Raw genomic sequence first — 12242 nt, 5'->3', positions numbered from 1 at the left:
TGGAGAAGACTCCTGCGAGTCCCCTGGACTGCAAGGCGATCAAACCGGTCAGTCCTAGAGGAGATCAACCCTGACTGCTCTTTAGAAGGCCAGATCCTGAAGTTGAAACTCAAGTACTTTGGCCACCTAATGAGAAGGAAGGACTCACTGGAGAAGAGCCTAATGCTGGGAAAGATTGAGGGCAATAGAAGAAGGGGACAACAGAGAATGAGGTGGCTGGATGGAGTCACTGAAGCAGGAGGCGTGAGCTTAAATGGACTCCAGAAGATGGTAGAGGACAGGAAGGCCTGGAGGAACATTGTCCATGGGGTCGCAATGGGTCAGACACTACTTCGCAACTAACAACAACAACAATGGGGCTATTTCTTTCCCCTGAACCCTGGAAGCAACGGCTTGGAATCCATGACACCATTGGCCAACATTATTACAACATTTGTTATACAATAGATTTAACAGATTGGATGCAGTTCCTAGCTAAAGTGGAATATCTTAGGCTAGTTGTCCTGGGGCCAGAAAGGGGGACCACCTTTCTGAACATTTTTCCCCCAAGTGCTTTGTCATAAACACACGCATGCAAGTGGAAATCCTAACCTGGACCACTGACCACTCGGTTTAAGAAAAAAATGAGGACTTTGTATGGGATTCCTTTTTGGGGGGAGAGGTGGGAAAGAACCAGATAAGTTGTTTCTGTGCTTCTAAAGCTTTCATGCTCAAGGAAGGGGCCAAAGGCAGGGCAGCTGAGCTACTCTCTTACCCCTAAAGATGATCTCTCCATGGCAAGGTTGAGGCACAATGGTGAGGCAATGCGGGAATGTTTGTGGTACTGTTGCCTCCCAGCTTGTATCTGCTCTATAAATAAATACAGGACTTTAGTTGGCGGAGCTGACATTTTGGCACCTTCCATAAAGACACAAACATATGGGATTTCAAAGAAGAAAAAAAGAAGACAACAGGCATTATTTAATATATTTTTAAAAAACAACAACAACAAGACCACCCTGTATTTCAACGTCCTCGTCTCCACCAGTATCCACTGAGAGCACCTAACACTTTCATGCCTCTATTTTGACCTCTTTTCTCTTATTCCCCCTTGGTCTATGTTTTATACTCCCTATTCCATACAGTAGTGGCCAAAATTGTGGAAACCTTTTGGGAAAAGTGTATTTTTGAGGTTTGATGGCTAATAACACCACTTTTGGGGGGAGTAGTACCATAAAATTATATATCAACGGAAAGATAATTTAATCAAGAACGTAATGCAACAAAGTTTGTTCAATTATCTGTACTTTGTTCTATGAAAAATTATAGCCAAATAATCAGAAAAAGGAAGCACAACTTGCTCAGGTTGATCTCAGGTAGCTTTCCTTCATCCGATTGTAGCCAATGAGCGTGAGTGCTTAGAGAGCCAATCGGGTGTCATCTTGTTTTGGCAATGAGCCAATCAGGTCACAGTAGGATTCAGTTATTGATGTCATGTATTGAAGCTGAGAGGAGGACATTTGTCAGTGTGTTATGTGATGGCTATCAAGTTGGTTGGGTTTTTTTGTGTTCTTTCATTTAGTGAGCTTGTAAAACCTAATAAAATTAAAGTCATGGTGCAAAGAGTTGACAGGTCACCCAGAAAGCAATGCAAAATAGTATTATGAAGTGAACAAGGCTACAGTTATAAAGAAATTAGAAGAAAAATTGGTGAAAACTTAACCAAAGGTGGCATTTCTACTGTACACTTTTCCCAAAAGGTTTCCACAATTTTGGCCACTACTGTAGCTGTGATAAGAATAAAAGTTATGGACCTCTTTCGGTGTTTCTTGATGACAACGGTTGCTGCTCCACCACAACTCAAGGGCGGCCACCAGACAGGCCAGGAGCAGGCCGATGGCTAAGATGCAGAAGACCCCTGCAAAACTGTGCAACTTCAAGGCTTTCCCATCCGTCTGGGCATTGGTGTGGCTGTTCAGGTCACAGCGTCCCATCCGTGGCCACCATTTCTCCTTGAAGACATCCAAGTACCCGGCTTCTTGTAGTTCTAGAATCCTGTAGAAGTTCGATCAGAAGAAACCAGAAGCTGAGAACGCTGACACAAAGCAGTGGGTAACAGAAAAAGTCAAAATTGAAAATTGGCATGAAATGTAAAATGGTTTTTCTTTGCATGGTTAATATAAGATAAAAATGTTGGACAGTTGGATGCAGGCATCCTAATATTGGTTTGGGTTAAAAAAATATGTTACTATAATCAATGCTGGTAGAGGTACAGGTGGCTTTGGAGAACCATGTTGTTAAGACACAATTCTTTTGACTTTGACTCTTGAAACCTATCCATGATCTCTGCCTGTTTCTGAAGCGAACCCCATAGATGGGTGTGCAAATTCTACTGGTTCTTAGAACTTTTGGCAGTACACAACGATACATCTATAATCATAAAAGTCAACCAAGCAAGGAATGTCCTCTAAGCAGGAGTTCCCGTTTAGATGCAATTATTTTTTAATTTTAATTTGCTAGAGCAATGATTAGAAGTCCTGGTTTTTTTTTGGTTTTTTTTTGAGGACATGAGGAAGGTTGATACCCCATTCTTTGGTTGTTTATGAAGGAAACCAGTTTGCTTATGAGGAACAGTAGAACAGCTCTAGGGTGATGTTGACAGATTGGTTCAGGATCACCCAGAAGTGTAGCAAGGTTACCCATAGCTCTGCAAGATGTGGGGACATATTTTGAGATTTTTATAGAATTGCTTGTCACGTTATTTATGGATATAATGACCCATTTGATATCAAATGATGCAGTTTTGAGAAACAATTTTGATCAACTTTGCGAGTCATGGTGTAGTGCTGAAGCAAACATTGCATCTAACAATTCACTATGCCAGCTGACCAAGAGTAGATCATACACCACCACTAATGGTGCATGACTGTTATTCTTAGAGCTCTCAGTCGTGGCATTACAGGAGCAACAAAGGACACAGCTTAGCTACACAGAGGTGCTGTTTATAAAGGATACTCAATCTTTGCTTTTGCTCTTAATCCATTACCTTTGCGAGAAGAGATCCCTGTATGGGCTGCCATGTTGGAGAGCCAGCCCGTACCCTTTGCTACTGACGCTATTTCCAATCACGGTCACAGAGCACTCATCGTCTGTCAAGGCTGCGTATTCTATCACAGCCACATCCCACAGGAATGCATAGTTGCCTTTCTTGGCCTGCAAAAAAAGATAATAGAAAATAACTTTGAAAAATAAGTCACGTACATCCAAGCCTGCCCTTTCAGAACCGATCCACACCAGTTAGCATCCAAAAGCTCTCCAATTCTCAAGTTTTCCTCAAGTTCTCGGACTCCAGTGCTCAAAAATCATTTTTTTCTCCTGTCCTGAGAGATCTTCCTCCAAATCAGCTTACATATAAGATTTTGGATGTGTTATCTAAGTTCTAGGAAGAGTTCAAAACCCCATGGTTCTCTTCCCCTCTCTTCTAAAGCTGATTGCCCCAGTCTGATTGGCAAACATCGGGAAGATACGCCTCTTTTAGATGGTTATTTTTTTTATTTTAAGGACCCAATATGTCTAGTCTTGCCAATCCTAATCTTGTAATGTAGTGCGGCACAATGCAATGTTACCAGCTGATGACTGGAAAGACAGAGCAAGGATTCTCCCTGGCTAAGCAAAAGGGAGATTTATTCAGATTACATAAACTGTCCCTAAACATCTGCCAGCATCTCAAGTAGGCCAGACAGAAAACCCGACAAAATGAGCTAATTCTATTTTATTGCAAGGCTACATTAACAGAATCTTACAAGTCTGAAAGTACAAATCTCCCACCATTTCTTTTTAGCGCCTGGTAAGATAGGCTGGATCCCTTTTAAGATTCTTCCTCTGTCTGTTATGCAGCTGTGGGCTCACCCTCTCTTATCAGATTATGCTCTAGGCAATATTTCCAAGGTCATTCTCGAATCCCATTACAGCTTCACAGAAGCTCTTCCCAAATGCTGGCTTAGAAATTCTGTAAAGTTTAATTACTTAACAATATTATTAGGTTTATTTGCCGCCCATCTCGCCTCGGGTTTGGAATTCATTCTCCAATTCTTGGAAAGAATAGAAAAATGGAAGGCACAAAAAGATATCTACCTTAATGAACGTGGTAACATAATGCAGCCTTTAATTAAAGTTGATGGATTACCTTAACGCTACGAAGTAAAACAGCTCATCATAATAAAGCCTGAAACCAGTTTTTATTTCAAACAAATAGCATGTTTTCATTATCAGAAATTCGAGAAGCGGTAAGCTGTTACAGAAAGCCTTCACCGAATGTCATGGCAGAGGCAAAAAAACTGTATTTTCCCACTAGATTCATTTGGCTAATATTGGCTTATATTAGTACACACCTACACAGCTCATCTGCAAATGTCAGCCTTAATTGGGATTCTAAACAGTGCCTGCAGGCTGTATGTTTGTAACAAATGTAAATAATTTCTGCTATCTTAATATGTAAGAAATGTCTCTGGATGGGAATTCATGAGGAAAGGGAAAAAAGATCACTTCGCTTGGTTAAAATAATCATTGACTTCCTAATGCATTTAAGTAATATGTTGTTAACTCTCTAGTGAATGTGCAAAGCGCACAGGAACAGATGGTCTGGAGATTCTAATGCAAATAAATGAGGAATCATAAATGCAGACTTCCAAGGTATTAAACAAAAGTTTTATGTATTTTTTCAGCCTGGGCCTTGGGACCTTGAATTTTAAGTGAATTCTTAAAGAGTGCGTCATCATAAGCACAAGGGTCTCTTTTTCTTTGAATTTAGGCACTGAGTATTTTTTATCAGAAACTGAGAAAAGATGCTACTTTAACCAGGTAGCTACAGTACTGCTGAAAATAACAATCACTAAATAAGTTCTCCTGTCCTCTTTTATAAGATGTGAAACAATGCTATGATACCACACCACTTTGTACTTTTTTATTGAACACCACAATCATTACAAGTATTTAATGAATTAAGAGTTTACATGGTAGGGTCTACTAGTAATTTAAATAAATAACAGCCATTATCATCTAAAACATGAAAATATAATATCCTTGATCTTCTCAATATTTGCATGTTTTTTTGCACTGCTCAGGCATGGCAATAATGCCAACTGAGTTGTAAGTGGAAAGAAGCATTCTCTCTGGAATATCCAGAAATGTTTGGTCTGAGTAGGAATCTACACTTTGTTTTAAAGTTTCCACTGCACTGCAGCAAGTCAAAAGCAGATAGGAAGGAGACATTCATGCATCCTCGTTTTATTTCTTTTTCCTGTCTCATATACAGAAAACAGAAATCCTAAACAAACACTGAGTGGCTATTTTGAGATTTCCAGTCCACTTATTGATCAATACCAGGGCATCAATTCACCTTGACAAGCCTTTCCATCCTATGAAGACACCATGTTCACAAGTAGGTTTTAAGAATGTCCATGTTTTCAAGGCTAATGGATGCTAAGTGAAGATAAAATGGTTCCCTCTTAGATTCCAGAAACATTAGAAGCTCTGTGCATTCCCCTTGCTTTTATGAAAAGTCTCCACACACATATGCAGCCTATAAAACAGCACCATGAGTCATGTTAAAAAATATATCACATAGTCTACTATAAGAAGCTTCAGTAAATAGTCCATGATTTTTTTTCCATCTAAAGAAATACATCTTCTCTTCCATTTTCTAAAGGGAAAATGGCTTTGGTCTGAAAAACCACAGTTTCCAGACATGAAAAAAATAAAAGCTACAAAGGATGACATTTACAACATGAATGTTACACATTAGGACCACAATCAGACAATCAAGACAAATTAGGTCTAACAATCAGATTTAGTTTGACAGTATCGGTATCTAAATTTAGATAGCCTTCTTATTCTTCAACAGTTTGCTAAATGGTCTAAAGGTTTTTTTTTTAAACTGTTTGCCAAGATGATAGTGAAACATTAATGCTAAATAAATATCTATAATAAATTGATGTTTGCCTTATAAAAAGGGTCTTGTTTTATACACTTATGAAAATGTATGAGTTCATTTATCTGACATAATAGAGAAATGCTAAATAGTCGCACAGGCTTCTTAATGGCCTACTTATTCATTCAGTAAACGTATTTCGTAGCATATTTTATTAGCATAATTTGAAAAAAGGAAGCTAAAATTTTCTGCGTTTGACACAAGACATGTGGGAAGTGGATCCTCAGCCACTTCCCAAGATCCAGCATGTTACACAAGTTGGCATGTTAGACAAAAGCTGCGCAAACAACACAAAAATCCTTGGAAAATATAGACCCAGGTTACTTTAACTAAAATTATATTTGAAAAAAAATTCAAAAGCACCCAACCTACTACATTTTTAGTAAGTAATATAAGGAGTAGGATTCAGATATCCTGTTTTCTATTTTTGTGGTGTTACTTTGAAATAAAAACTGGTTCTCCTTTGCTCTCAGTGGTTGTAAGGATACGCAACTAGCTCAACTAAAATCTGAACTCAAATGTGTTTCCAAGTAAACGAATACAGTTTGCCATCTACCTGAATAGATGAGAAGGTTTTAATCCATCAGAGGGATCTCCTCATTAGATCACCATCAGTTGTCTTACTCCAAATGGCTTTTTTTTTCAAATGAAACCATAAGCTTCTTAGAGAGTAAGAGGATGGAGACATGAAGCTCACTGTGAGCATAATGGAGTTTGGAAAGCATAATTATGATACTGCTAAATTCTGCTAAATTCTCAAAACAAAAATCACAGGCAGGATGTAGATGTAGTCAAGATATTATTCTGGAAAAGGATGGTGGTTCCCCCCTCCCTCTGTAGGAACAAACTGTTACACTGGGATCATATGAAGTACACAATCTTATAACAGAATAATCTTCAGTGCAAACATATCCAAACGTATGAAAGGTTTTTTTAAAAGGCCTTTTAAAAGGTGCTTATTTCATTGTAGCAATTAAACCCTGAGCTCTTTTTCCAAGGGGAAAAAAACCACAATTGTATGCATATTTTTTTAAACACAACTATGAGATTTCTCCCATTGAAAGCAACACTTGGTATTTTCCAAATGAGACTCTGGACCTTGGGCCAAGTTGGAAATGATCTGTCTCCAGATGATCTGGTGACAGAAGATTTCTGGAGCATGTTGGACCATGTCTGCACAACCTTGTTATTTGACTTTTTTCTCCTCTACTCTAAGGGGGCATATTTCCCTTTGCTGTGCTGTTATGCATGCATTGTTGTGTGTACACCACACATCGGGAAAGGAATGCTTTGTCAACACATACAGCTTGGCATATGTACCAAAAATGAATTTCAATAAACAATTACATGGAAATGTACAAATAGCGCCTACGTTCAACTAAAATCTGCCTAGTTCTTACTTATTTCCCAGTATTTAGAGAAGCAAAAAATGACAATGCCACAGTGAGAAAAAAATAATAATTTAAATGTTTGATGGCAGGACTTCAGATCTGCAAATGAACGGATCAGGAAATGCAGTTATACAAAGGTGTGCTCTAAAGCTATTTAAGGTCAAGGGAGGATTCTAACTGAATTCAATGGCGCAAGAATCAAATTTACGAGGCAGAACACTTTCAACAAGTATTTGAATGTTCCCACTCACTTTTCTTTCCCAAGGAGAACCCATGCAGACAATGTCTTGCAAGCGACATTTTCTAAATATGGAATCTGATCACGTACTATTCGCTCGCTGAATACATGCAAATGATTATCAGAGTGTTAGGAATGCTAGTAGCTCGCCCTGTGATTTGAAGAGTCGGTCGCACCGTCTTTATTATTCATTTTGGGCTAGAAAGATTAGACTTGCCATTGAAACTTTGCCTAAAGCAAATCTGGGATCCGCCCCCAGGCAAAACTTCTTTGGATTTCCAGGGGAAATCACTGCAATCACACAAAGCGACATTGATAGGTACCATGGTTCTGTGAAAAACAGATCTTTAAGGGAGTGGTTGAACTAAATGGATTGACACATTACAAGATCAGGGGTGAAAGGCATGGTAACGGAGGCAAACCACTCTTGATGGAGTTTAAGACTGGGAAAAAATGATGGGCAGAATCTTGATATTGTGCTATCAGCCCTTCATACATTAGAAAGGTTGTTTTCAATGTGCACAAAGGTTAAACAGAAATCTGCTTAATTGCATCCCAGAAACAGCTACAATACAGGGAAGCATTACAGAGGAAGTTAAAATGGGTAACAAGAGACGAGAGCTTTTTTTAAAAAAAAGTCACATTTTTTTCAAATGTAATATGAGATTGATACAGCTGTTGAAGTACAGTTGGAAACAAGGAATTCTTGCAAAAAAAAATGGCAGAACACCACTGACTGTCTGATTCCTTTCCCCTCTCAAAAATCTATCCAATAACCGGTATGTGTTATGCTGTGCATAAATTTGGCTTGCCGTTCATTTTTCTCTAAGCGTTCTTCCCAATTCTAATTATCTAGAGAGAGAGAGAGAGGGAAGACAAAAAAACAACAAAACAAAACGGAAGTATAAAAATGTTTCTGCTACGAACTCTTGGCATACAGAATAAAGGATTTCTAAATTTACAGGCAGCAGGTTTTTCAGATTTATTTTTTATACTGCAGCACTTTGCAGAGGGCAGATAGATATATTAAAATTTGCTACATGTACAAGATTATAAGGTTGGCAAGGAGCACCAACACTTAATAGGAGTTTAAGACGATAGACAGGGGCTCCGGAAAGGGTCATTGTGGATCACCTGCACTCAATTGTAGAATTTCTACATTTTCTGCAATCAGCTCACACCTTTCAGCTTCCTGCTGTAACTGCAAAGCCAGATGTGCCTTATCACTCTACACAGTTGCCCAGATTGTCTGTCACTGAAAATTTGTGCTTATTTGTGAGGCTAAGTGGAAATTCTCATTTCCACTATCCCGTTTCCACACTGTCTGGCATTCCCAGCCCTGTCTTCCTGTTTGATTGACAACCTAATTGATCAAGTAAACATGTCCCGGGACTTTCCCTCTGATCGCGATGTGTCAAAATGCAACTCTGAATGTTTTCATTCCTGCAAAAAGCCCAAGCTTTGGGAAGGAAGAGAGGAAAAGAACCAACATTTCTTGGTGCATGTTTCTTTTTCCAACATTTCTAACATAAGTTGATTTTTATTTGCAACCATTACTACAACAGGCAGGCTACTGACCATGATACATGCTTGGATAAATCTCTGGAAAGGCTACAGCATGCTGCCAACCATAAGGTGATTTTGAGTAAACAAATGGTTACAAATAATTTGTAATAAATGGTCCATGGCTTGAGAAAACAATTGTTGCAATGATTTAGAGTACTGCAATTATTATTATTATTATGGCTGCTAGATTGACAGCAGACTCCACCCCCCCATTTTTTTACTAGTCATATTGATGTATTTTCTTTGGGTTTTTTTACTTTGTTTTATTGTTCTATTATTTTACTTTCGCTTTGTTTAAACTTCCTTTTTCTTTATTTTTTTCATTGTTGTGAGCCATCTAGAGCAGGGTTTCCCAACCAGGGGTGCAAGACAATATTCCAGGGAGTGCAACAACTTGGGTTAATAATAATAATAATAATAATAATAATAATAATAATAATAATAATAATAATAATAATAATAATAATAATAATAATAATAATAATAATAATAATAATAATAATAATAATAAAGTTGGAAGGGACCTTGGAGGTCATCGAGTCCAACCCCCTACTCAGGCAGGAAACCCTATACCATTTCGGACAAATGGCTGTCCAGTCTCTTCTTAAAAACTTCCAGTGTTGGAGCATTCACCGCTTCTGGAGGCAGGTTGTTCCACTGGTTAATTGTTCTCACTGTCAGGAAGTTTCTCCTTAGTTCTAGGTTGCTTCTCTCCTTGGTTAGTTTCCATCCGTGGCTTCTTGTCCTGCCTTCAGGTGCCTTGGAAAATAGCTTGACTCCCTCTTCTTTGGGGCAGCCCCTGAGAGATTGGAAGACTGCTATCATGTCCCCCCTCGTCCTTCTCTTCATTAAACTAGACATACCCAATTCCAGCAGCCGTTCCTTATATGTTTTAGCCCCCAGTCCCCTGATCATCTTTGTTGCTCTTCTGTTAGAATCCCTCTTCTATTATAGTGTAGATGCATAATTCATTTTGAACTTTTGTAAGAGGTGCAAGAATATATCCGAAGCGTTCTAGGGGGTACGGGGTATAGAAAAGATTGGGAACCACTGATCTAGAGTAACCCCATGGCGAGACAGGTGGCAAATATATTTAATAATAATCCTAATTATTAAGATCAATCTCTACTCCCAAGAATTAATCTCTGACTATTTTTTTTGCACAGCATCAAAGGGATTTGTATTATTTTGGATGAAAATATCGAAGACCTAAATCCTGCATGCGTCTTACCTTCCTGATACCTTCCGAAGGGTTTGCTACGCAGTTATCGGCTCCGTTGTTCTTACTGATGGTCTTCCACATCTCAGCAAAAGTGCTGTCTTGCTCTAAAGGGTTGGTGCCTTTCGCTCTGAAGTACTCATAAACGGCTGAATCTCTGACTGTGCCATAAGAGATGTCCATTTGCTTGGAAAGGTCCTGAAACGTTCTGAAACACAAGAGGAATCGAAGGATTATTGGAAGGAGGGGAAAGACGTTGGCTTTATGGGCTGGAAAAAAAAAAGGTTCTGGTTTTCCGCAGGAAGAAAATATCACAACTCCCGTAATCAATAATACCACTTGTTTTCATTTGATTCCCCCTCCCTTTTTTTCTAATTAAAAGAAGTGTTGTCCTGTCTTTTTGTTGGGCAAGAAGACAGGGCAACCATGAGAAAATTCTAGTGATCAGAGGCTGCACTCAACCATCTGGGAAGGGAAGATGGCAAGGGTCTACCTCAGGGGTAGGCAACCTTGGCTCTTTTATGACTCGTGGACTTCAACTCCCAGAATTCCTGAGCCAGCCACGCTGAGGGGAAAGGGAGATGTTTCCAAGCTGAGCCATGCTGGCTCAGGAATTCTGGGAGTTGAAGTCCACAAGTCATCAAAGAGCCAAGGTTGCCTACCCCCGAGGTAGATCATTGGCATCTTCCCTTTCCAGATGGTTGAGTGCAGCCTCTGAGCCAAGGTTGCCTACCCCTGGTCTATCTCAATGAAGATAATTTTTCAAGTTCTTCTATTTGGCAGACTTTGTGTATAGATCTTCTTGTATGTGTTGATTTAATGTGATAAGCCTGCTGCAGAATATAGCTTTGTTTGTATTACTTGTTTATTTTTATTTGTATCCCAATTTTATTATTTTTTACAAATAATTCAAAGCAGTGAACATATCTGACCCATCTTCCTCATCCTATTTTCCCTACAGCAGCAAAACTGTGCATTGCGCTCTTTATATTTATTTATTTATTTGTATCCTGCCTTTATTATTTTTACAAACAACTCAAACCAATGGACGTGTCCCAAACCCTTTCCTCCTCCTATTTGCTCCACAACAAAAGCCCTGTGAAGTGAATTTGACCGAGAGAGAGAGGGACTGGCTTAAAGTCACGCAAATGGCTTTCACACATAAGGTGGGACTAGAACGCGTGATCCCTCATTTTCTAGGCTGGGACCTTTACCGCTAGAACCAAACTCGCTGTAGTTTTGCTAGATTTCCTGGACCGAAGAAGTTGGCAAGCGTACCAACACTTTTAAGTAGTCGTGGTCAAAAAGATCAGACTGGAAAGAGAAAAAAGGGTCAGGGTTAACTATGGAAAAGGTATCCACAGGTTTCCTACCCCTGAGGTAGGCTCCCCTGTTGTGTAACTCAGTGCTTTGTAGATTTAATCTCTGCAGCTGAGTGGCTTAGATTTTCTTTTTTGTACTTTATTATTAGACAATTTAAAGAGGATATATAAACATCAAAAAGGAAGCGAGAATAAAAAAAAAGTACAGCACAGCAAAGGATTTCAAATGTGATGGAAATTATAATTTTCCAGCATATCGTTAGTTAAGGATGAATCACTGAAGGTATTTTATCATTGTAGAGACCTGAAAACTGCTATTAAGCAATAAGATAAGCATGGATATCCACACTTGTAGTCAGCACACTATAACTAACTGCATGGTGTGATAAGAACAGTAAATTCAACCTATATTCTTGAGATTTAGACATCCCATAAAATTGAAATATGTACTCTGCGCATGGAGAAACCCAATTTTTCGATGTGGTACAAATGTATGTGTTAACTTGTAGTCTACGAAAGGTTTCCATTCTTAGTTTAG

The 12242-nt window shown here is 38.9% G+C and overlaps 1 protein-coding gene across 1 annotated transcript in view; it reads right to left on the bottom strand.

Annotated features, from left to right (window-relative positions):
• LOC107300810 (glutamate receptor ionotropic, delta-1-like) overlaps nt 1-10590 on the bottom strand; it is a gene marked incomplete at its 5' end in the record, with an annotated part of 19192 nt that extends 8602 nt beyond the window's left edge. The window contains 4 exons of the mRNA XM_029287044.1: nt 755-844; nt 1794-2034; nt 3026-3192; nt 10395-10590. Of these exons, the coding sequence (XP_029142877.1) occupies nt 755-844; nt 1794-2034; nt 3026-3192; nt 10395-10590 (694 nt within the window). The remainder of the gene's footprint in view (nt 1-754; nt 845-1793; nt 2035-3025; nt 3193-10394) is intronic.
• Nucleotides 10591-12242: the final 1652 nt, after the last annotated feature.

The sequence above is a fragment of the Protobothrops mucrosquamatus genome, unplaced genomic scaffold, assembly GCF_001527695.2.
Source record: "Protobothrops mucrosquamatus isolate PMUCROS unplaced genomic scaffold, P.Mucros_1.0 scaffold8550, whole genome shotgun sequence".
Lineage (NCBI taxonomy): Eukaryota > Metazoa > Chordata > Lepidosauria > Squamata > Viperidae > Protobothrops > Protobothrops mucrosquamatus.
Note: the sequence above shows the minus strand (reverse complement) of the source record. Positions and strands in the feature narration are given on the sequence as shown.